The sequence below is a fragment of the Sceloporus undulatus genome, chromosome 6 (genome assembly GCF_019175285.1).
Source record: "Sceloporus undulatus isolate JIND9_A2432 ecotype Alabama chromosome 6, SceUnd_v1.1, whole genome shotgun sequence".
Classification (NCBI taxonomy): domain Eukaryota; kingdom Metazoa; phylum Chordata; class Lepidosauria; order Squamata; family Phrynosomatidae; genus Sceloporus; species Sceloporus undulatus.
Window position 1 is genome coordinate 163,427,050 of NC_056527.1, and position 26,319 is coordinate 163,453,368.

At 40.9% G+C, this 26,319-nt stretch overlaps 1 protein-coding gene across 1 annotated transcript in view; it reads left to right on the forward strand.

Moving 5' to 3' along the window:
* NTRK3 (neurotrophic receptor tyrosine kinase 3) overlaps positions 1-26,319 on the forward strand; it is a 394,026-nt gene that overhangs the window by 99,319 nt on the left and 268,388 nt on the right. The window contains 2 exon segments of the mRNA XM_042476552.1: positions 2,295-2,369; positions 6,296-6,367. Of these exon segments, the coding sequence (XP_042332486.1) occupies positions 2,295-2,369; positions 6,296-6,367 (147 nt within the window).

The following is a 26,319-nucleotide window of genomic DNA, read 5'->3' on the forward strand; positions in this document are numbered from 1 at the left end:
TCCAAAATGGACCCGCTCCAGCTTGCCGAAGGACAAATTGAAATCGATTTCGTTCAGCATCTGGTTCACACTTGCGCAGAATCGATTTATCCAAAAAGACGCAGAAAACATCAGCGTCAAAAAGATGTGGGTTAAATGGGTCTAGCGCGTGTCCCCTTTTCTCCGAATCGCTTCACTGAATTGCTTTAAGTGGTAACTAGGGTCATTTGAATCAGTTCAAATGAATTTGCAATCTGGTTTAAAAGGTAGTGGGAATCAGGCCTAATACTAATTCATTTCTATTTTATAGCTGGAACCTCTAGTATGTGGATATTTCACCATTATAATGTTTTATATTCCAGTCTGTCTGTCTCTGGGATGTTTGCTTTGACTCAAGTTGAGATTCTAACATTGTCTTATACTCCAGTTGATTTTTTATGAAAAGAGCAGAAGAAGAGGAGAGTGGGAACAGAGATTTTTCACACATCTTTTGGCAGGATATCATGTTAGGTTAGATTTGGGGCTTGTTAAAATGGTGCAAAGACTAATGAGACAGAGCCCTTCTGTAGCCTTGTTTGGATTGCTCCTTATCGTATTGATACACACAGTGCTGCAGATAAATGTGCTGATGCTGTTGGCCCACCTTCTGATATCTGCAAAATAATGACTTGTGCTCAAGTGACAGATCTGTTTCGTCTTTCCTTCTTTTATAACTTGTCTGTCAGAATGTCTGTCAGAATCGAGACTGCTATAATAAAGGCACACTTAAAATAATAGATGCCTGACACCGCTGTACTGAAAACACTTTTTCAGCAACAGAAGAGCTGAACATACAAAATTGTTTATTTTCCAACATGGTTGGTTGAATGCTTCCTAAGCCAAGTAGATCTTTCTCCACTTTGCGGAGAGGTGCATTAATGGATGCTGCAAAACACTGTGTTTGGAGAGCACAGGGTGTCCCTTGGAACATCCAGATATCTGGAGCAGCATCCAGACATGTTTGTCCATCATTTGGTTGCTGGAGATGGATACAGTGAGACTTGACTGAGTTTTCTAAAATTAGGCATGATATGGAGAAACCAGGTAAAGGTCAATGCCTCTCCATCTCTTCATACTGAATGTCCTCACATCAAGTGGATAGGTGGGAGATTTAGGACAAACAAAATGAAATATTCTTGAAAGAATGCCTTCTGAATGATGGAATTTGCCACCACAAAATGTAGCATAGATGGCCTTAGAAGGAGATCAGATAACTTCAGGTAGAATTGTCACCAGTTTCAACTGCTGAATAACTCTGTTGCTTTGAACTAACAAGAAGGAGCTATGTTGCCTTTATGTGTTACTTGTGGGCTTTCCACAATACATTTTAGATAATTTTTCTGGAGTTAAATGTCATCTACACTTCATTTTGTAGAAGTTTTCTTTAAGATTATTAGTTAATGAAAATTTTAAACCCTCCTGCCAAATTTCCTCCATTTTTAATTCAATGTTTTGCCCCAAATTTTGTACCCATTTAACCATACAATCCTTAATAATGTCCTCTTCCATTTCAATTTTTGGTAATTCATGCATTTTACCAATTAAGTGATCCTCATTTAAACATAATTTTGCCTCAAACATTTTTCTTATAATTAAAATTGTTTAACTCTTTATGCATTTTGTATCTTTCCATCAATTGCTTGCACCAATATGAATTAATACCAAAACCTTCTGACACCAACTCAGCATTAGATTTAAGTCTACATACAGATGTTGATATGTCATCCATTTGTTCCACTTTTATCCATCTTATAAAATCCTTCCCAAAGAGATAACCATAATTCTTTATTTTATTTTTATACTTCTTCATATGTTAATTGGGTAAACACTGCATTCCAACTGTTATTATTTAATGTCTGTTTCTTATCCACAATTAGTCTGCAAAACTATGTGCAACAATATAACATTGCATCTGCATCACATAACTGGCCAAGGAAAACTTTTGTTAATGCTTTCTTACGTGAAAGGTTTTGCAAGTTCTACTATGATAATCCCAAAAGAACTTGCAGAAATGTTCATGGAAGTTACACCAATATCAATTAATTAATTAATTAATTAAACTGGTTTTGCCATCCTAGTCAAGTATGCAAATCCAGACAGGATAAAACCTGGTTCCTGGAGATGATGGTGCAAGAGCAAGTTGGGCCATGTTGAAAGTAGGATACTAAGGAGATAGTACTCTTGCTCACTGGCTAGATTGCAGGGTCGTCTTCTTTGAGGTTCGAACACTGTCTTGTTGTGCTAAAACACTCTTTTTTCCCTTTCTCTCTCCGCAGACACATAGAGTATTGGAGAAATTTGCAGACCTTGCATGCCGTAGACATGGAGCTGTACACAGGACTCCAGAGACTGTGAGTACTATGTGTTTTAATGACAATGTGAATACTGGAGGTGTTTCTCAGCCAGCTAGGTTTACCACTTGACCAGAAGGTGGAGAAAACCCACTTTCCAGGTTTACTCCTGTGCCTTTAAGAGAAACGGGCTGCAGAAGTCAACAGGAAATTTCTTTCATAGCTGCAGAAATGAATATTTTATTATAACATTTGGGTGGGGGGGTGGAAGGTGGAGTCTGCATTGCTGGAGATTGACGTTCTTCACCTTTTGAGAGGAAGTTGTAGCGATGACAGATTCCCATTAGTCTTTGTTTTTGCTCCTTTGCTTCCTCCCTCCTTCTCTCCCTGCATTTTCTATAGTTCTTTCACATGACCATTTTCCTTTTCAAGGGATTGTACCCTGGCTTTCAGGGAAAGAATATAGCGGTAGGTAGTATACTGAAGAAAGGACACTATTGTCTTTGTTGACATCCTAGGTGCTATTGAAAGGATCTTTAAAAAACGATCTTTACAAAAGAAAGCTCTCACTGGGTACACTTAGTGCACACATACACACAGACAAACATCAGTTTTTGCCAGTGCACACATTGATAGCTAAAATTTAATTTCTTCCCAAAGTTATTGTTTGAGTAGTCCTAGAACTGGCCATTCTGGAAATGACTGAGAACTGAGTTGCCGATCTGAAGGCTCAAATGAAGCATGTCAGGAGTCAGAGGGTTTGCAGCTCAGATCTCTTCATCTTACCAACTTTAACCCTGTGCTACACTCAATTCTGTCCAATCTTTCACTCCCGCTCTCATTTTTTTTAATCTCCTCCTCTCCATTGCTCACATTGACTTTCCTTTGCTTGAGGCAATAGATAAGACAGAGTATGCTGTCCTCTTCAGGTAGCAGATTTAGAAAGGGCAGCAAATTCTTGTTCTTCATTTTTTGGATGATTGCATTGGTGCTGCCAGGAAGGCAGAGAGGCCAAGATATTTTAACTGGCATCAGGATATTATGCACTTTGGCTTAGGGATTTTCAACTTTAGGCAGAACAACACCTTGTTTTGCCCCTGTTTTTTGTAAGCTTCCCAGCTTACTTTGGCCTATCACCTTCATGAGCAATGGCTCTAGACTCTTTTCCTATTCTTTTCCTCCTGCCTTTCTAGGGATAGAGGAATTCATTCAAACCAGCTTGGTATCAGCATCTGGCAGCTTTGGCTACCTGCTAAGACTGAAGCAGAACCACTTGTAGTGATGCCCACCGTTTCTCCCTCTTCCCCCACAACATGCTGTGCAGCTTGGTTTTAGAATTATCAATGCAATTTTCCATAATTCCCATCCGATACAGTGTCAGTCCAGCCCACCTCCAAACACATGACCCCTTTAAAGATCATGAACGAAGAAAAGGTGAAGCTCCTGTCTTGAGCAGCTTCCAATCTAAATGTCTCCAAATCGTATATCTGCAAAATGTCTTTTGCTTCAGGGGGGAAAAAAAGTAGAAACAAATCTGCAGTAGTGGCCTTCTGATCACAGGTCAGCAGAAAAGAAGCCACTCTGCTGAGCTTCCCTGAAACTTAAACCTGCTAAGTAAATGTGTTCCTTAGAAATTCCTCCATGTAAGCATCTTAAATTGCTTGTTCAGATCTTGTGCATATTTCATGCATGCAGTGTGGAGGAGGAGTTTTTTGTGCGAAGGGCTTTTGTTTGAATGATTAGCAGGATTCGTGCTTGGTTAGCGTGGAAGGGGAGAGAAGGTTATCAAAAGGATGTTCTTGGATGTTTTGGATGTATGTGTGTTATTCAAGGAACGAGCAGAATTTGAACTGGGGGCTTCTTGAGCTATAGTCCTGCTGTCTCGCAGAGGAACATTATTCAGTTTGCAAACTGGAGAGAGGGTGAAATCTCTTTGGTTCACATTTTAGTGCCAACATAATTCATATTTCCTTGGAAAAGAAAGCTGTTATTCTCCTTCATTTTTGGTCCAATGGTTTTATGATGGAGTTCTGTTTTTTTTGGGTTTAAGTGCATACATATATGTTATGTATACAGATGTATATAATTGAGAAAGGTGTGTGCACGATGTGCACAGTGTACAACTTGTTCATGAAATTTTACATGAAATTTTGTATAATTTTTTTTAAAAAAATCACAAACTGATGCAGGAAAGAAGTGGAACATGTGTGTTCTCAAAATGCCAACTGAAAGATTTGTCCATTGCTCTGATCATTAGAGGAGGGAATGGAGTAAGTCTTTGAAACTGTCTGGCCACCACACGCTCAAACAGCTTGACCCCAAAGGGGATATTAGCAATGGGACTGTTATGGGAGATTATCACACTCAAGCAGGATAGGGATGGGATCATGCTCCAGTCCTTATCCCGTTAGTAGGAGCAATCACACAAAAACCTTTCGTGTCATACATGCCGATCTTGTCATTATCCTGGATTGAAGTGGCATTGCATTAATGCACACTCCCGTTAATGTCCCAGTGATGGGACAGTGACAGGATCAGTGTGACATCATTTGAAAGGTTTTTGTGTGATCACTGTCACTCGCATTTTTTGGACGGGACAATGTCCAGATAAGTGCGATGTCATATGAAAGTCCCAGTTACGATATCCCATCCCCCGTGTGATAATGTCCATGGTTGCATGCCTCTGAGTCCAGGGAGGTTGTCTTCAGGAAATGGTACACCACCACCTTCTTCAGGGGGACAAGCACCTCCTTCAGTGCAGTAAAAGCAACTGCTAAGATTGTGTAGGTACGAACACCTTGGTGTGAACACAAATGTACTGATTTTCCCTTCTCTTGCCCATAAAAGAAATCTGCAACTGTAGATGACAAGCCCTCTCTGAACAAACCTTGCACTGAACAAAGCACACAACAACAAGAAGTCTAGGATGAGAACCAGCCAGATTCTTCTTGTCTTCCTTTACATTGTCTCACAAATACAGATGGAGGGATGGGGTTGTTTTGGAATGCCCATTCTAAAATCCACCCATCCTTTGATGTTTCAAAACTTCATATTTATTAAAGCATTAGCCTGAGTATTCTTGCTTTTCTTTTCCCCTTCCTCATCCCCTCATCCCCTTTTCTTTTTGTACCAATATTTTTTTAGACTGTCTGCATGAGGACAAGCACTGACATGCTTTTATAAAGCTGTAGGCCATTCTAGGAGTTTTGGGACTGAGGCCTGGAGGTGTACTGCAGGATGATGTGACATAAGATGTCTATATTGCTGATGCAGAACTGAGTGATGTGAATGTGGGGGATGGCTGCCAGTCCCTGGTCTCCTAAGGAAAGAACCTAAATCAATTACCTCTCCCCTGTTCTTCAAACACACTTGTCCTGTGCTGTTGTATCACTTTGATATCATCTCAGCTGTCATGGCTGTATCCTACAAAACTTTAGGATGTGCACTGTCTTTAACCAGAACACTAAAATCAGATAGCAGAGAATTTTATATAGCTCATTGACCATAACTAGAGTCTTGCTAGTTAGAATCCTGTCAAACTGTTATAATGGTGTAGTATAGATACACTCCTTATGATCCCTGTTCAGACTGTCAGTATTTGTAAGCATGGAAGCGAGTGAGGAGGAGTCTTTAGTCCTCCTTCACCCTGTTATGCCTTGTTATCCCTGTTGTGCCTGCTATAATGTTGTAAGTTCTTTGGTATCATTTCCCTTTGCTTCATCCTTTAGAGCCTTTGTTAGATGCCCCTAAGTTTTACCCTGAACTTCTCAATGGGACATATCAAGATCCTAATTTTGGTCACCAAACCTGTCCTCGACTTATACATGAACTTGACTAATAGTCAAGTATATATGGTATTTAGTCATTTCCAAGATTTGGACAATAGCCTCCCTGCTGCCTCCTTCAATTTAGACCTAGGTGGGTCTTCAAATGCCTGACCATCACTGACCATTCTTCCATCTTTGTCCTTTTACATCTCTTTGCAGGACAATCAAGAACTCAGGGCTCCGAAGCATCCAGCCACGGGCATTTGACAAGAACCCTCACCTGCGCTACATGTGAGTAGGTTTGCTCCTCTCCCCTTCCCCACTGTGCACTGCAGTTGGTTTTGCAGAAAGGTCATTCTCCTCAAGGGAAGATGGGAGGGTGGAATAGGGATGAGCATGGGAGAACAGCCAGCGTGATGCAAAGCAAAATTAAAGAGGGGAAAAAAGGGAAATCAAAGTGGCCGGAGAGAGCTGGAGAATTGAACAGTTCTTCCCCACTGGGCAGCTGGCAGATTTAGTTATCTTAATAACCGAGGCAACTTTGATTGCCATGCTAATGAGCGGCTCCTCATTAACACCCTTTAAGTGGCCAGTGGGAAGTTTCCTTTTCAGCCTGGGGTTCAAGAGAATGCCATTGGGGAGGGCAGGGAAGGTGAAGAGAGCAGTGTATCATTGCCACACAGCCTCATCTGTTCATTAACGCTTAACAGTTAGGAGATGCAAGGCAAGATCTGTTTGGGGGTTTTCTCCCCCCCTTTCTTACCTCAGGCACATGGCTGACAACTTGTGCTCTCAATTATTGACTCATTAAACAGGCAGAGGAGATAGGAGCCGGGCTATGATATGGTTACTTCTCACTAGAGGCTATTGACAGAGTTCGTCCAACATGGAAGTCAGTCTTCTGGGTGCAAAGGGGGACCAAACATTAGCTTTCTTTCTCTCATTTAAGATTCTGTTCTTTGGACCTTGGAAGCTTGCTTGTGAATATTCTTCTGTTTCAGTTTTTGGATAGTGAGAACAATTCTGGTGCATGTGAGGGAAATGTAGAAGTGGCCGTGTTGACGATAAAACAAAACCCAAAGCACACATCAAGGTGATGCCTTTATTGAATCAACCAAAGGGTGCAAAGTTCATCACACTAGCTTTCAAAGCACACTGGCTTCTTCATGGTTTAAAAAAATCCTTCAGGGGAGGAAAAAGGTGATGGAGTCAGGTTAGAGCGCATCCCCTTTGGCTAAGAGGTTGCTGGGAACAAAACTGATAAAAGAAAAGCAATGAAGTTTCACACATCTCCATTTGTAGTAGAGATGAAAAATGGTCCTAAACCTGATGAGAAGAATTCTGCAATTATAAGAATTTTCAGAGATTAGGACTTGTTTTGCACAAAATTCACACATGGTGGTTTTGTGCAGAAAAATAGCACTTTTTGTGTGCAAACCCTGCAACGCAGCCAAATTGTTGGCAGAGCATTAGGCTGGGATAGGAATAATTCTGCACTCTTGTAGGCTCACTTAAGAGAAACCAAGCTCAAGGAGCACACTTGCCTCCTCCCAAAGCCTCCTCCTTTTTTCCTCTACTATCCCTTTTGAAATAATTGCTCTGTGTTATTGCTCCAGAAGAAAACTCTCCAGATTTATTTCTTCTGCTTTTTATTCCCTTCCCTTCCAGGACCTAAATCTTTCTTGCTCCCCTGAACTTAATTGTTGTTTTCCTAAATACTCCCTCCAGATTAATTGCTTTCTCTCTCCTATATCTTTCTACAGAACATCATTGGTGTCCACTTCGTTTCATCTGGTGCATTAACATTGATTCTCCCTCAAACTCTCCTTTGCTATCATTCACTCCTGTTGCCTATTCTCTCCTTCTCCCCATGATGATACATGTACTGCTGTTTAAAGTGGAGGATGAGATTTCATTGATACAAGCACAATATAATACAATAGTCTGATCTATTTGGTGAATAATGTTCTTGGAAACCTGAATGATAAAAAAAAAGTCTAGGGGGCATTTTGATCTGCCACATTACCTCTGAAATGATGCTGCGGTCCTGAGATTGGCAACTTTCAAGAAGATGCAAGCCCACCTTCTCATCAGAAGGGAGAAATTGACTGAATGGATGTGTTATTTATCTATATTTGCAGAGCAATTCTCTTGGCCACTGAGTTCTTTGTACCATGTCTTTATTTACAGTAGTTCCATGGGCTTATTTTCAGTTGTCAAGCAAAATACAGGCTGACCCTGGGCAGGTCATACTCTCTCCACCTCAGAGGAAAAGAAAGGCAAACCCCTCTGAACAAATCTTGCAAAGAGAACCTCATGATAGGATCTCCTTAGGGTTGATTTATCATTGTTATCTCTATTATAGTATGTGGCAAAAGTCAAGAAATGGTAATGAGCATGTGGCAAGTATGAGATCCAGGGTGGTGTAGTGGTTTGAGGATTGGACTATGACTCTGGAGACCAAGATTCAAATCCCAAATTGGCCATGAAAGCCAACATGCTTACATAAAAGAAGCATCTTTACAAGAGCTATATACTTTAGAAACCATAGAAAGGAATTGTTCCAGATATTGAACTATCCCTCTGATAAACATGAGCAGTTGCTCTTATCAGCCCCAAAGAAGCAGTGCATTTTGTGAACAAGGCACTAACTCTCATGTTGGCTGTTCTGAATATATCTGCCTCCCTTTAGATAATTTTGATCTCAAAATTCTTTCCTTGAGGTGAGTTGGGGAATGCGGTGAGGCTATTCCGAGTGTGTATTTTTCCAGAGGAGAAGGAGAAACAGCTGTTATAACAGGCAGGCACACACACACACACACACACACACACACACACACACACACACACAACTAGTTTGGTAGACTGTATACCACATGACCTTTTTAATCCAGCAGAGTTTATTCTGCATTAGCTGACCAGGCTTTTGCATACAACCAAAAAACAGACCAATATCATATTAAAAGATGGTTAAAATGAGACAGTTGAATTGGTAATAAAACATACAAAATAAGTCTGAGATTATATCTTGTCACTAGACAGATTAAAAGGTTCTCTCTTTATCAGGCCTAACTTGACATGCTTGGCCATTTGACAGGACATGTAGCAATTAGTTCCTGCCAATAAAACTGTCAAGTTTTTTGAAGGAATAGCATCAAATAGCATTTTGAGGGAATAGCATTTCAGCCTCAGTGGGAAAATGCCTTCTTCAGAGGCCTTCAACAGAATTCACTCAATGCACTTATTGACTTTATACTCCATGTTCCTGTGTTCTGAGGATGGTTCTCATATTTAATATACCCTACTAGAGCGTCTTAAAGAAGCTTTTTTCTCACTGGGGCTGAAACACACTGGACTTTCTAAACAAATAAAGAGTTGACCACCTCAGAGCATGTAGAGCTTCTCTCCTTCCCATTTTCTGTATTTAATGTGCTTTTTAAAAATGTGCTTTGTCAGTACTCTCTTCACTACTACAGTAGAATTAGCAGAACCTCACAAACAGCATGCATAAACTTATTGTTTCCTTGTGCAAACCCTCATGCTTTTTTTTGCCATCCAAGTGTCATAACATGCTCTTCCTTTTCTACATTTGGTCCCTGCTTTGGTGGCTAAGTTCCTCATTCATCTTGACCGCTCTATATTTGTCAGCCACAGCTACTGAGCAGGCAACTAAGCCAAATGGCATGCACCATTGTAGTATATAAGTTGCCTTTTCCTCGTGTGTCTTATTTGGAGAGTTATCTCTTCTGCCCTCACTTCTCCCATATCCCATCTCTCTTAGAGTCTGGCAGCCACATCACTCAGCCAGGGGTGGGCATGGGTCGATGTGGACATCTGGAAGCACCCCTGGGATTATCTGTGAGAAAATGGCAGTAAGACTGTGCTGGCACTGGGAGGTCCCCCTTCCTGTTTTCAGCCAGCTGCTGCCCTGCATAGAGCTCAGCTTGCCAAGGGCCTGACATTTTCCGTAGGTGCCGCACAGAGGAGCCGAGGATGAAAGGATTAGAGGAAATATCACTCTCTTTGGAGTTCTGAGCAGCAGAAGCTGAGTAAAGTAGCTGGTGAGATCAAAGGAAAATGTCCCAATCCAACAGCATGAGGATGGCTTCGTGAGCTGCAGTTCAATGTGTGTCTTACTTTGTGAACTGGATAGTGTTGCCGCTGAACTCCAGGACTTGCAGGGAGGATGGGGAGCAGCGTGTGGCATCACTAGAATCGTTGCATCCATCTCTGTCTTTTCAGTCATAGCCACTTAACCTTTCATTCTAACAGGAAGGAAACAGACAAACACAATTTGAGTGGGTGGTAAAATGAATTTCAGCAGGGATAAATGTAAAGCACTACACATAGGGAGTAAGAATTAAATGTACCCCTGGCTTGATAATGATACATCTGGAAAGGACTGGGGTCTTAGTAGTCCAGATCTGGGGTCTTAGTAGCCCAAAGCTAAACATGAGTCAAAAGTGTGATATGGTAGCTCCCCCACTTAAAACATCAATTCTAGGCTGGTTTTGCAGTATCTACATTGAAGGAATCAGTAGTGCCGTTCTATTCTGATTTTGTCAGACCTCAGCTGGAATTTTGTTTCTAATTCAGGGCACCATGATTTCAAGAAAGATATGGACAAACTGTGATATTCCAGAGGAGGGTCAACAGGATGATAAAAGCCTGGGAAAGCAAGTTCTTTGAGGAATGTATTTAAGGAAAAGGGTATGTTTAGCTTGTAGAAGAAAAGAGAGGTGATATGACAGCCATCTTTAAGCATCTGGAGAGATGTTGTGTAGAGACTAGAACAACCTTTTTTTCTGCTGTTCCAGAGGCTAGAATTCAAATTGCAAGAAAAGAGATTCCACCTAAAATATGTGAAGAACATTCTGACAGTAAGAGCTGTTTTGACAGTGGAAGAGATTGCTTCAGAGGGAACAGACCTTTTTTGGAGGTCTTTTAAACAGAGAGTGAGTGAGAATATTCCTGGAGTAAATGTATGTTTCTATGATTCAGTGTTGGTGATCTGCAGTTTTAACATTCCTCTCTAGTGCCTATACTGGCTATGGCTGCTGGGAGTTGTAATCCAGCAACATCTGGAAAGCCCCATAATTCTTACGCCACCATGAACTAACCATTTGGATATGGGGAGTTCCAACAAATTAATCTGGGACAAAGTGGTGGTAGAGCCTACCTCCTCCCAACCTAAAAGCTGTTGGTCTGTTTGTTGACATTGGCAACTGGGAAACCTGCTCTTTTCTAGGTACAGACTTTTCCCAAAGGGACAGAAAAATTCAGGACAGCTTGGATGGGGTCAAGATCAGCTGATGAGATTGCATGAGTCCTTTCTCATATGAAATTGTCAACCTATTTCTGTCTCTTTCATCCCTCATTCATTCTTTGCCATCTCTATTTCTGTCCTTTTCCCATTGTGTTTCCAAGTCTACAGCCTCCAGCCGTGCCATCAGAAGATGAGCATTGACTCCAGTTTCAGGATCCTGATCATGAATGAGCAGTGGTTATCTTTCCTCTATGACTTTTACAATTTAACAACAGGATGGTATAGAGCTATTGAGAAAGAGGCACAGCATTTAAGCTGCTTGTGTTCTTTCATGTCCTCAAATGCCGTCATGATAGCTGATGGAAGTGCTCTAAAATAAACAAGTGGCATAATTCTGACCATTGATCCTAGTTTAGTCTCTTCTGACCTGGTGACTTATAACAAATGAGATCAGTTTTCAGATGACCAAAAAAGAAAACTTTACACATATCTCCTTCTCCCAACTTTTCTTCCCCTTAGGCTATGAAAATACATGCAAGCAAGCTGGCAAGATGTAGATTAATGAGTGGCTTTAGTTTAATTTGCTAATGCTAAGTAATTTATGAATTTTTCAAATGGTTGGAGAGGAGAATGCCTTCTAAATATATGCATATGGCATGTCCTTCAAGTCCATCAGCCCTGATACTTCTGAGGTTAGCCAAAGAGGGAATGTTAGTCAAGAAAGTTGCAGGTTTAAATCTATTGATTTGTTGGGGAGGTCATTAAAAGACCAGCAAAAATGAAGAATTGACTTCTGAGTAAAGATTGGAAGTACGGCTTTTAGACAGGTCCATGCCTTCATCACTCTACTGTCTTTCCCTTACCTTTAACTACATTGTTAAAGGGGGGAAATGACTTTGTTTTAATTCATGTGTGAACCACCTTGGGATCCATTCATGAGAAAAGTAAGCAAACATACAAGGGAGAAAGAACGCACAAAAACATTTGTGATAGCTTCCCAGGGCTGCCCCTGGATCTGAAGAGGTTCTGGGCCCTCCACTGGACCTCATCAATTGGTTTCCTAGCATACATGTGTGCATGTGTACACACCTGTACATATGCAACAGGCCACATTCCCATATATATGGATTTCTATTTTTCTTTGTTTAAAGAAGACAGTTGCTCTGGCTGTGTCACATGCCCAGGCACCTGTGTATTTCCAGATGTTCTTCCTTCTTATCTATTGTTTTGAGTTTCAACTGGCTAAATGCCCAGAATCTAGGAGCCAGCACATTTCACCTTACTCCTTTCCTATTACACAAACAACTCCTTTTAGACCTGATTTTCAACACATTTAAACTCCTGAATTCAATATGCAGAGTTCAAGTTGGGGAAATTATCCTCATTATTAATAGAGTTTGAAATACAATAGTCATCAAGGGACATCACTGGTCATGTTGGCTAAGAGCTACCATCAAAGAGCAAGTGAGAGAGAGAAAAATGTTCCAAGCTTTGCCTTTCCAACTAAGAAAAGCCCAAGGAAGTGTCCTCTCAGCAGAAAATGATGTGGAGAACCATGACCCCATCATGAACATAATATCATTTCTAACTATGGAGATGCTTTGTTCCATTTGGAAGTTACTTTTCTGCTGCCTCTTACTCTTTCCTTCTCCCTGAAGGTCAGATGTGAACTGGAGATGGTTCAGTAATATCAGACCCTGGATTTAATGGTTGTAGGGAAAATCATGAGCCTTTGCTGTTTCTGTCATCTCTATTTATATAATAGTCTGTATTCTTCATATGTTAACCCTGAAGACCTCCTGCAGGGAGGAGGGAGTTTGATCTCGATGGCCCTTGGGGTCCCTTTGAACTCTCTGATGTTATCGTTCTTTGTGGGTTTAAGAAGAAAGATGGTTTTACCAGCCCTGATTTGAACAAAATGAATACTCTGAACATGTCCATTAGAATTTAAAAAAATATTGATGACTTAGAAATGGATAAACTTACCTGTTTGATTCAAGGCAACTCATGGGAGAATTGTAAGAAAACATGGATACCATGGATAACATTTATGCAGAAAGAAAAGAATATTAAGTTTACATTATAATAAAAACATTAAGATTTTTTCTTTAGGCCTTTTTGGTCGATGTATTAAAGAAGTAGGGTATGTAAGAAATTTAGAATCACTGTATGAAATTTAGGTTTTCTAATGATGTTTATTTTCTAGATATAAAACTACAAGGTAGGTTCATAAGATGTTGCTGGAAAAATAAGTTTAAACAGTAAGCAGATCAATAATATATAGATATATAGGCCCCATACAGACGGGCCAAAATAAAGCTGCTTCAGGCCACTGTATGCTGTTTCAATGGTGCATGCGTCCTAAGAGTCTGGAAGCTGCACCAAAGCTGAGCTCCAGTCCTTAGAACTGGATTGTGGCTTTTGCAGCACATGGGGCCCTTAATATATAGCTATAGCGAATTGTAATTATCTGGAAGATTATAAAATGAAGGATATATCGGATTCCAGGAAGGTTTATGTTAATTATGTTAGTTATGTTATTTGTAATACAGTACTCTTTTTAGGGGTGGTGGGTTAATGTGGTCATTGTCTATTATATATAGTATTGGAGTGCTAGGCCAAAATAGCATCCTCTTTGAACAGTAGCCAGACTGATATCTCTAGAAAGCTCACAAGGGAGATAGGAGAAGAACTCTCTCACATGCTGTTTTTCGCCAATTACTGGTGTGTATTAGAGAGTGTGTGTGTCTATGATCCTGGTGACAGCATTTAGCCATCATGACTAGTAGCCATTGATAGCCGTCTCCTCAATCTGCCACTCACTGTTTTGCAATATTTTACTGGCCTATCTCTGCTCCAGTCCTCATTCCTGCTGCTGCAACAAGTTCTCAGGTAATGGGCTGTGATTGCTTTGAAATCCCGTGCTGAGCCAGCCTGGAGTTAGGCGTGTGATTGTACTTGGCTGAAGGTAATCTTGTGCACCTTTATTTATGTTGTGTTTAAGAAAACAAATTAAGGTCTTGTAATTAGGTACTGAGGCATACGCTTAAGCAAAACTCAGGATTCCATTTACAATATTAATAACGGCTTTATCCGCCTGCCTTTGGTGACTTCTTGTTTTGCCGTGCGAGGGCTTTAAAAAAAACCAGAGGGAAAAGGAATATATCTCCAGCAGATTTGTGAGGACTCTAAGTTGCCTAACTGGGAACCTGAATTATGGCACTTGCGCTGTTGCTGTGCGTGTGTGCATGGAAAAGGCTGTAGCTCAGACTGCAACGAGATATTAACAAGTCTGTTTGTTGTGCATTGTATCTTCTCTGTTGCGAAATAATGTTGGAGAAAGGCAGTTTAAAAGGAGAGAAGGAGGATTTGCAAGGAGAAGCAATAAGGGAAGTGTACATTGCTGCTTTTTGTCTGAAACCTGAGCATGAGGAGAAGGTATGCAGAGAGAACAGCTTACCTCCAAATTTATGAACTCTGTGGTGGGAAGGTTCACAAGATGATCTCCTCCATAGTGAAAGTAGCTCTGTCTATTGAATTGGGCCAGTTGAGATTATTGAGATTTTCACATGGTTTGTTCTTAGATAAGAACTTTCTTAAATTTGCAGATGGTTCTCATGATTTCAAGGAAAAGAATAGTGGCTGTCATCCTACACTGAAATAACAGATTTATAACCTAGAGTTACAAATCCATAACTGTTCCTTGTCTAGTATTGCTCTATATCCACAATTCTGGTATGATTGACATGATCACTAAAACAACACAGTTTTCCTTGTTTGGTGCTCCATCTATTTCCTTGTATTGGAACCAGTGCTGATGTTGGTTTTAACACAACCTCCTTCCTTTGGCAAATTCCAGAGGTCATCCCTTTCTGCTGTGTAATGAATTGAAGTTGTCTATGCATAATGCATGCAACTCCTAACAAGAACTTTGCCTGGGGCATACTGGAGAATTTGGCTTTCTAGGTATGTTATTTTATTTTATTACACTTGCAGTAAACTAGCATTGCTGTCAGTGGACATCAGCTCAACATTGCCCATTTTCTTTTATTTTTAGTGCTGGAAAAGTGCTGTTATGTTGATGGACGCTGGGTTCTGCAAAAGAAGTGACCCGCAATTCCCTCAGCCCATGTGGGCATTTGAGGACAATTGGTGTAAGCTGAAATGCTTTGCTGTACAAGGCCTTTGTAAAGGTGCCAGCCTCTCCACAAGTGCTTTCTCAGTGCAATTCCCTGAACAACTTCAAGGGCTTCGAGTCTCGTATAGCAAGGATTGTAAGGCGGCTGGCTGCACATCTGGGCCACATGTGGTGATGTTTATGCCATCACTGCTGCCATCTGGGACTGCAGCTCTGTTAAGAGCCTTAGGCAACACACACACACAAATTGCAATTTGCCACCTGTGGATCATTAGGGACATATTTAATTTCCAGTATGACTGGCAGATTACAAGATAACAGTTGTGCTATTTTTCTGATGGGGCCATAATAATGCACATTTTTCATATCAGGGAAAATTTGGATCTGGTAACCTCTATTATATGACCTTCTGCCTTATTGCTTCTTCCTGTTGTGGTTGGTTAAATGTACTCTGTTACCCTTCTTAGTTCCTGAGAGCTCTTTTGCTAACTGCAAAGGTATTAAACCTTTTCTCCTGGCCATTCTGTCCCACTGAAAATACCTTCCTTTCCACAGATTTTGTCCCCACAGGAAAATTATATGGAGACCCAATGTGGTGTTATGGTTAGAGAACATATTGGAATAGGAGTGAAGAATGGAGGTTGCAGTCCTCACTCAGACAGCAATCTTGCTGGGTAGCTTTGTACCAAGCACTTTGTCTCATCTACTTCCGAAGGTTGTCGTGAGGATAAAGTGTGCACATGGAAATGTTTGAGGGAATAATCATGTATGGCATCTGGAACTCTCTGTAAGAAAAGGTGTGTGTGTGTGTGTGTATTCTGGAGATATTCATTCTCTTATTATGATATGGGACACCAGTCACATATCAGCAACTTGACTAGGACAAGCCAGCTTTAGATCTTCACTGAAGCTGAGTGGGTGATTTTGCATTACATACTCTTTTTCCTCCTTGAATTATTCAGAGATTGGATAGTCACATTGCAAAAGTAATTAGCTGCACTTATAATTCCATGGTACTAAAAGTAGTTAGCTGTAATTATAGTTGTAATTTTAAAGAAGTAACTGTTCCATTTTCCTTCTCTGTATAATAAAGAGAAATGCTTAGTTTGGGGTTGCTTTTTTTTTTTTTTAAAAGCACATGTCTGAATGGTGTTATTCTCAGAACATGGAGCACAGCATGAATCAGCCTTAGCACTACATGGCTAAGGCTGCATAGCTATCTAGACAGCTTTCTTCCTAGTCTTTGGAAACTGAAGAAACCATTTGCAGGAAACAGATGTTTCTCCATGGGCATTTTGTGGGCAAATTTGAGATGGAAACCTGTGAGAGCTGATCTGTGACAAACTTGGAGTGTGGTGACCTTGCCTTCTCTGGAGGCCTTTAAACAGAGGCTGGATGCCCACATCTCAGGAGTGCTTTACTGGGGAATCCTGCAGGGCAGAAGGGTGGGCTGGATTGCTTCCCGCGGTGCCTTTCAAAATGTTGTTCTGTAATTCTATTATTCTGTGCATGAGATCCTACCATGCTATCTATAATGGGAGAAATCATTATCAAGGTAAACAAAACTATACCACAAAAATCGTGATATTATCCCTCATTAAATTACAGTCACAGTGAAACTTAGTTATACCTTTAATAATAGAAAAATTGAATTAATTACAGAACATTTGGTAGTCAAATCTAGTTAATCCCAAGAACTCATTATTGATAGGTTACTGTTTGTTTAAAAGCAATTTCTATATGCTGCAGTGAATGGAAACCAAGGTCAAAAGGAGTACTAAAGTGTGTGTGTGTGTGTGTGTGTGTGTGTGAGTGTAAATAAAATAAAATAAAAATCTAGTGGAGAAATTGGACAAGGAGAAATATTGATGGTATTAAAATAATCCCTTCCTATAAGAAGTAGCAGTAAGGAAGCAGTACACTGTGCGAAATAGAAACATCCAGAGACTGTGTTGACAAAGCTATAAGATGTGACAAGGTGTTTACTGATGGGACATTAATTCGCACCTCATGCAGGACTAGGCAAGAATATAATATGCTATAACTTCCACATTACTATGTTTTATTAGAAGTATAAAATTTTAGTATGAAATTGTGGGCTTTTCTCTCCTCCTCCTTCTGTTAGTTTTCTCTCTCTCTCTCCTCTTTCTCTCTCTGTCTCTCTCACTCATGCGTGTGTTAATGTTAAAGGCAAAATAAAGAATTATGCACCCTAACAGACACCAGGTGGGAATTGGTAGGACCTCATCAGTGCAGACTCTGTATTAGAGATTCTGTTAGTGCCTGGCTAAAGCTATGTACTTCTTTGTCATTCTGATTCAGTCGGCAGCATGGTCGGTGAACAGGATCTATAATGTGGACAGCAGTGAGATATTAGAGCAGAACTGCTTGGTCCTTCAATGTACTGGTACATGAAGATGAAATCAGGCAAACAGGAAAAGGTTAAATAAGTGAAAACTAAATAAAAGCAAGTCAGCAAGGGTATATGTACAGAGGAAAACAGATCTAAAGAGCTTTACAGCCATACTGCTTTTCAATTATAGGGGCATTTGTACCATTACATGCCGCAGGGCAGTTACCTGTGGTTAGTGACAGCTTCCTCGTTCTTGGTTTTGGCCTCCCCAGCCCTTTCTTTCTGCTCCATGAATTATCCTCACTTCCCTAAATCAGCCTGATCCCTCAAGTATCTTGGAGGATGCCTCTTCCATCCGCAGTACTGAAGTAAGATTGAGTTGCTAGTCCAGCTGCCTTCTGTACATGGAAAAAAGAGAGGGTACCTTCTTGTCTTGTCCCTTAGGCAGCAAAATGTGTGCGGCCACTCCTGTTCACTGATGTGCAGTGGTTTTTAGTTGCTATTATAAACCAGGTTACGTTTGAGAGCATGAAGGATTGCATTCCAAATTAGAGGTGGAATGAGGATGCAAAGCAGGGATGCTCCAGCTTGGAAGCTCTCCTGCTCAAGCAGCTCGAAGCAGAATCAAGGTAAGGATTGCTCTAGTAAAACAGTTTGGTTGCTTCAGTTCTGGTTACACCCCACTCTGACCTGCCTCAGCTTCATTTCCTAAGGCTGAGCAGGGCAATTTGTTTTTTTGTTTTTCCTTATTCTAGCCAACAGCACAGACAGAGTGCGTAGCTGTTTCTATCTCATGCCCTTCCTTCCTTTCTATCTTCTCCATACTTGTTTTCCCCTACAAAGTCTGTAGCGGCTAACTCACAGCTGGTGCTTTGGAAATGAGCTATGGTAAATTACATTTACCTATACTTGACTATCAGGAGTTGTTCATTTGTTTAATCCATGCCATTGTTTTTCATAGTAGACCAAGATTTTGTGATGGGGATTTGGATAGCTGACCAACATCGCAACATGGGTCACCTTTGATAGTTGTGTAAGTTGGTCTGGAGAGTTTGATAAGCAACTGCCCTGTCTTATGCCATGGTTCTTGGGCACAGTTGCTTGGAGCGATTACTGCTTTCACCAGATATGAGTGGAAGGATGCAGAAAGAGAAAGAGAGAGAGAAAGAAAAAGAAGAGGAAAGGGAGAATTTAACCAGTGAGATCTAGATTAGAGAGGCAATGCTCAAAAGAGGACAAAAGGAGAAGCTGATAGATGGGGGAAGAAAGCAAAGGCAAGCAGGGTTTAGAGGAGAGTTGAAAGGGCTTACAATACAGGGTCTAAGATAAAATTAGCCAGAATTCTCCCCTTTGCCCCCTCTTCCTTCCTCTGACATTGGATCAGATATGATATTGAAATGTTTCCAATTACTTTGCTTGGATGCATTTTGTGATCCTAATGATATTAATTATTCGTAAAGGTCAACATCATTCACATGTATCTCCCCTTCTGTTCTCTAGTGTAATCAGTTAATTAATTGGAAATCATTTAGCGATGCCTGCCAGGCAGCGTTTTGCCTAGGCTTCATTTGGGTGGCTTTGTCCTTATGCCCTTCTTGACATCTCTCTGATGATGATGATGATTCAGATAAGATTCCACCCAATCCTTTCAGGGATCTAGATCTGAGACAAGGCTGAATTGGAGGAAGAGGTGACAACAGATTATTCACTCCTGCAAAAACTGTTCTCCTGGCTGCTTCTTTTCTCCTTTTCAACTTACTTCTTCACATTTTCCTTGAAAACAATCACTCCATTCCTTTACTTTCCCTCTAACTGTAATTAAGTGGAAGTACCAATGCAAATATTATGTACAGTAGTTGTAGTTGCTGAAAATCACAGTGCACCCTGCTACCCTTTGCTAATTGCTAGTACAAGGGTGAGCAAAGTGCTGTCCACATGCAGTCCCCCAGGGCTGTTTTTGTAAACCTGCCCCCCTGATGCCCCCAAAAGTCTGCTAACAGGTGTAGAGAGCATTTTTGCCATGCTTTTGGACCATCATGGGCCACAGGTCCCAAAGAGATCTTTGGTAAACCAGGAAGCAAACAGTACGTTACCTCTGCACACTATCTGTTGTTAAAAGGGGACTTTCCTAGGTATAAGAGGACCAGGTGCATCTAAAAACATGCCTAGAATGCTTCCTGTGTTTCGTAAAAGTTGTTTGAGGGCACCTAGGGGTAAATGCTTTTGTAGTGGCTTTCCAAAGTCTCTGGGGGTCAATGTGCCTCTCTAGCCTTCTGAAGTTACCTGCCCCTGATCTAGTAGAACTTAGCAGTGTCCCTTTGTTTATTACATTTATATATTTGCCTTGTTGGCGAATGCCCTTGGAGCAGTTCAGATGTTCAGAGTCTAGGAATATATTCTCAGTTCTGTTGTTTTTCTTTCTTTGGAGTGATTCCCTGGAGTGATGTTACTTAGGGTACATCAGGACATTATAGGACACTTAAAATGGGGTCTCACCATTGTTTGTTGATGCTGTTAAGCCACTACTGAGGCGTCCCTGACATAGAGATGGTCCACTTATGGAGTGTCATCCATAGGTATGGTGCAAAATTTCAGAACACAAGTTTTATAATTAAGAAACACTTTCTCGGCATCAGAGGAGGGCTATGGCAAACCAGCTCTGATCAAATCTTGCCAAGAAAACCCTGTGGTAGGTGCACCTAAGGGTATTGGATATGTCTTGAAGGCAAACAACAACTTCTTACAGTACAATTTTCTACAGTCATTGTATACTTCTTCAAATCTTGTCTTTACTGTATCCTTTTTAGCATTACTTTTTTCCCTTTTAAGTCTCCATTATCATTTTTACAATGGTGGACATTCAAACAGATACTCAGATGAACAAAAATTCTTTTAAAACATGAGCACACAATTTCTTGTAAAGCACATATCTTTTTTGTACATACTTCTCATTAACCTGCGTCTTTCTGTATGCAGTTTTTCTCAATATAGCCTTCACACTGAATTTTAGATATCATTTTTTGTATGTTTGTTTTTTGATCAGAACATTTTGGAGAAGTTCAAAAACCCAAGGATAATTACATTCTGGTTCACATGTTAGTTCAAGAACAGCAAATTAGGTTGGTTTATGTTATAATGCAAAGTAAACAGATCTCATCCCAGTGGGGCAAAGGAATACGATGTCAAACATCACATTCTTGAATTTGACCTAGTGGCATGCAACTGAACTTGTTCAATTTAATTTATCCCCCCCCCCCCCTGAAAAAATTGTCCCATTCAGACTCTCTGAAGCAGGGACCTTCCTTTGTTTCTTTTATTCTGTTATTTTGCAAAACACCAGATTCAGTTGACAGTGACTCATTACCATCACCGTTGCAAAAATTGAAAAGAGACTACTTTGAGGAAGAGGAAAGTGGACTAGGGAGGTAAGCATAATTTCCAAGCCCAGTCTATTATTAGGCAGACTGAGTCATCTGTGTTGAGTTTGCAAGGATAAGAGGACAGACTGGCTGTGAGGATTTTGAAGACACAGCTATCTGTTCCATGTGTTTTGCTATTGTGTGTATTCTGGTTATTCTGGTGGCCTTAAGGTGAACCTATCACTGGGGTTTCTTGGCAAGACTTTTTCAGAGGAGGTTTGCCATTTTCTCCCTCTGAGAGACTGAGATGCGCGCAAGGTCAATGAGTCATTGATGCTCAGATGAGGATATGAACCCTGGTCCCTAGTCCAAACCACTACACCATGATAGCTACACTGTACCTTCTGGTAAGGATTTATTTATTTATTATCCCAGATATCTCCTAAATGGGACCCAAGGTAGCTTGAAGTATGAATGAAACAAGATACATGAATAAAAAAGTTGAAACTCAAATTAAATAAGTTACAGTATTAAAATGTCATTGTAAAATTTAAAAATGCACCAACAATAATCAGCACCTGCACATGCACACTGTGTGTTGAAGACCTTTCTGCCCAGCCATTTTGTAACCAAATGGCTTGTTCAAATAAAAAGGTCTTTGCCAACCAGTGAAATGTGAGCAAGGGAGGACTGGTCTAATTTGTTGGACCAAGTTTCACAGCTTGGGAGCAGCCACCAAGAATATTTTCTCTCATATCTTCACCAGATGTTCCTCTGAAAGTGGGACACAGCGAAAAAGTTTATCGAAAGAACATACTCGTTTGTTTAAAGATTGGGGGGACAGTTTCCCAGCAGTGTAGAAACACTGTCAGGAAGCATAATAAAGCAGCTAGATTGTTTTCTTCTGGTATTTGAACATCTTAAATACAGAAATGCACAAAATTCTAAGTGTACACACATACACACCCACTCACATAAAAGATCCACAGGTATTTCCCAGTGGAATATTTCTTTCAGAACATGTCAAGATGTTCAGGTGCCAGGAGAATACTGCAGAGAAATACTCATTTTCTCTCAAAGCAGGGAGAGAAAAAGGAGAAGTAACTGTTCATCCTTGCATGCAAGGAGTCCAATGGAGTGGAGGGTCCATGTCTTTTCTCTGCACTTAGCTGACATCTCCTTGTGCCTCAACCAACATAGTCAACAGTCTAAAAACATCTGGATTTCTTAAGTTGCTCACTTCTGCTCTTAGACTATTTCCACAAATGTTTGCTGCAGTGCTGTCTGGACAGCTCAGAGCTCTTTACACTCAGGCGAGGCTGTTCATGGTGGCTGCTTTCATCTGAGCCCACAGAAAGCTTTTGTACATCATGGGAGAAGAAGGGAACATTTGTTGTTCTTCTTGCAACGCTTTGTCTGCTTTCATCCTGAGAAAATCAGTGATTGAAAGCAAAACAAGCACATTAAACCTCACCCCTTTTGGCTGGCAGTGCAGGCTGGCACCTCCTGGCCTCAATTGGCACAAATCTCTCATACAATTGCTGTGTACTGGAGCAGGAAAATGCCCAGCACATAGTGGTCTTCCACAACTGATAGATCTAAATTTATCATAGCGTAGGTGGAGGAGGCATGAGGAGAGATTCAAATGGGAGTTGTGGTGCTGGGAGACAAGGGCAGTACTGTCGACTTGCATCACTCAGAGATTTAATTTAAAGGACTTTGTAGCTATGATTCTCAGGTGGTCATTTTGCATAGAGGACTAGTTTGTACACTGGTTGGCATATCACCATCCTTTGATTTCTCTACCTTTGATTACTGCCGTAACAATGCTTACATGAACTTGACTGAACATCAGGACCTAGAGAACAAGGATCTGACCATATATATATATATATATATATATATATATATATATATATATATATATTCTGTAAAAGGCTATGGGGTTGAATGGTAACATACAGTGCGCCCTTTTTTTACACGTGGGATCTGTTCCGGACCCCCCTACATAAAAATGCGTATGATTGAGCCCCATTGAAAGTAATGGGGCTCGTGCATGGCGCAATGGCACAGCGTGCTCCCCGTTACTTTCAATGGGACATGCTGCCCCTTGTGCCCTGCATGCTCCCATGTGGCTTTCAGCGCATGCTGAAAGCCACGTATAGTGTGTCCGCGTATGACGCGGGCGCAGTATATTTACTTAGCTTGGAAAAATTACTCTTTGTACAATCACTCCCAGAATCTCCTAGGCAGGATGGCCACTGGCTGTAGTGGCTTGGGAATTCTGAGATTAGCAATCCAAAACTGTGCTTTTTTAGAATAACATATTTCATTTGCTGTCCCAATTTATTTATCCAATAACCCATCAGTATGGCTCTTGATCATGTTCAACCCACATGGGAATTTTATTTATTTATTTATTTATTTATTTATTTATTTATTTATTTATAGCCCACCCAATCATGAAGAATCCGGGAGGGTTACAACAGTAGGAAAAGTACATAGCAATAACAATAGAATAAAAATAACATAACAATTTATAATAACAATAAATAACAAGAGGAATGCATAGCAGATAACAACAATAATAGCAATGAAAACTGCATAACGATTAACATATCAGATCAATATAACTTAAAATGAATCCCCAGAATACATAGCAAATAACATTTAACAAAAATCACAACAAATCATAATAGCAATAAATAGCAAAAACTGACAATGTCTAACTCTCTCTTGGCAACAGGAATACAATACAAACTATAGGACAAAATGCAAGATGACAATAATGTTTTGGGAGTACCCATAGAATTAAAGCTATTCCTATCCCTGCCCCAAGACCTGTAGTTTCTGCTGAGCCTGACAATACCTTCCTCTTATGCATGGAAGATTTGGCTTTGACTAAATAAGAGGCAGCTCCAGGATATTTTTAAGGGGGTGGTCTGGGTTGGGGTGGTGAGAGATAGGGAGAATTTTCATGATCATCTTATATGAAGGAGGCCTCCAATGTGGAGTGGGACGCAAACGTTGCCATTATAGCATTGTTGCTAGCTCATTTCGTTCAGAATCCCATTAGTTTGGGCTTCGTAGACATAATAGAAAAGGAGGTACTAAGTTAGGACCATCAAATGAAGATTCTTCCCTGGGGCCTTTTCATTAAAAGGTCTTGAGTAGCAGTTATGCCTAAACATTAGAAACAAATGGCATGTTGACTTACTCACACATACACTCCATAGAGGTTCTCTCTTGTGAACTGTAAGTCAGCTAAAGTAATGTCAGGATGGCTGTTCCAGTATATATTTAGGTCAGCAAAGAAATCTATCAGTCTCTCATGTGTTCCTCCTCTTTTCCAGTGTTCAGGAACCCTGGCGAGAAAACCATGAAAGCAAAAACCACAGTTGTTTTCTGTGCTGAGAAAATGTTGCTTTCTGCGCAAAACAACCACTTGCGAATTTTGCACAGAATAAGTCCTGAATTGTGAACAGCATTCAGAAACGTTGTGGGTTTTGAAGATTTTCCCACAGTGGGGATAAAATGGCTGAAATCCCCAGAAGGGTTCAAGGCGGAGGAGGACCTGAATGCAATGTTGGAATAATGATAGTAGAATATAGTAGGTAGAGATTCTAGAACACAGAAATAACTAAGGGTTCATTTGCATGTGTTTCTCATGAGATAACTGCAGCATGAACTACATGATTAATGAGAATTCAGATCAATCTGCATTATCCTTTGTGCAAATTTGTCCTAGCACCGTTCTGTAGAGAGTGCAAGAATGAGTGGGATTCCTTTCTTTTGCCAGTGACAAATTGCAACCGCTATGAATCTAGAATTCGCACGGGGCCTAATAAGCTGTAGTTTCTCCTCCTTGCTCTTATTTAACAAGCTAAGCATTTTTTCCCACAAAATGTCTAATTTCCCTTGCAAGACAATTATGGGTTTTTCGTCAAAGCTATTATTCAAACGTATCTTAAGAGCTTCTCCTCTACCCACTCAGCTTTTGTTTCAAGAACATCATCTGAACATTGACATAAATCGTTGCCAGGGAAGAAAAGGTAGGTTGCTAACCTTCCCCAGAGCAAGAGTTCCTGTCCATTATCAATATACCCTCCAACTGCCCTGATTTGCAAGGGAAAGTCCTGATCAATCTCCGGACATCTCACCTTTTCTATTGTTTTTAAAATGTCCCAGTTGTTCTCTCCACCTCCCACTTTCCCCCTTTGTAGTCAGCTTATTTGTTGCAAACTGCGTTCAAAGTGCTAATGTAATTTGTACTCAATTAACTCAGTAGTGGGAAAGAAGACCGGAAAGGGTGAGATCTTGCTGTTCCCAACAGGATCAAGAAAAAGCAAAGTGGTACAGCCCTGGCTTGTGCGTTCTTCCTCATCAGTAATTTTTGCTGCCTTAACCATACTCTGATTTTGCAAAAGCCAGTTCCAAGTTTCCTTCTCCTGCCACCAACATTGCATTTACAAAGGAGTATAATCAGTGCCTTAGTTCCTCCTAACATCTGGAGGAGCCCAGGCAGTCTGAGCTGGAAGGGGATGGCTGGCAGCCACAAAACACATGTCACATCAATTTAATCGCAAATCCCATTCTGCTAACTCATCCATTTTCCTCTTTCTGTAAGCGCAGAGTGGACAGGACTCCTAATATGTGTCACTGGCAGAGACTCCTGCAAATGTTGTCTTGGCCATGGCCTGCAGAGTCTTTGTGCAGAGTTATCTGGGATTTCAATATAGGTTAATATCTGGTGAGAGTGGTCCTCAGCAAGGGCCTTGTTTTGGACCTGGGGGCAGAGTTTGGGCATCATGTCCAGATGATGCACACCCTGACTCCACCCCCAGGGTGCCTTGATGCAGCACACTGCTCCACATGGCACGAGGCATCATGGCACTCTTCCAGCACTGTGTCTATATGATGCAGCGCAGAAGGCCGTGGCGACTGAGCTATGGCACCCTTTTCCCTTTTTGTGCCCTCAAAAGGCCGGATTGGGGCCATGGCGTGAGGATGCTGTGGCCTGATCCAGCATGGAAAGGGGTGGCTGCAGGCCGCCCCTTAGTGGCAGTCTAGGCCCTCAGTGAAGGATCCCATCCCAGTGTGTGTGCGAGGTACATTTTTGTGTTTTCC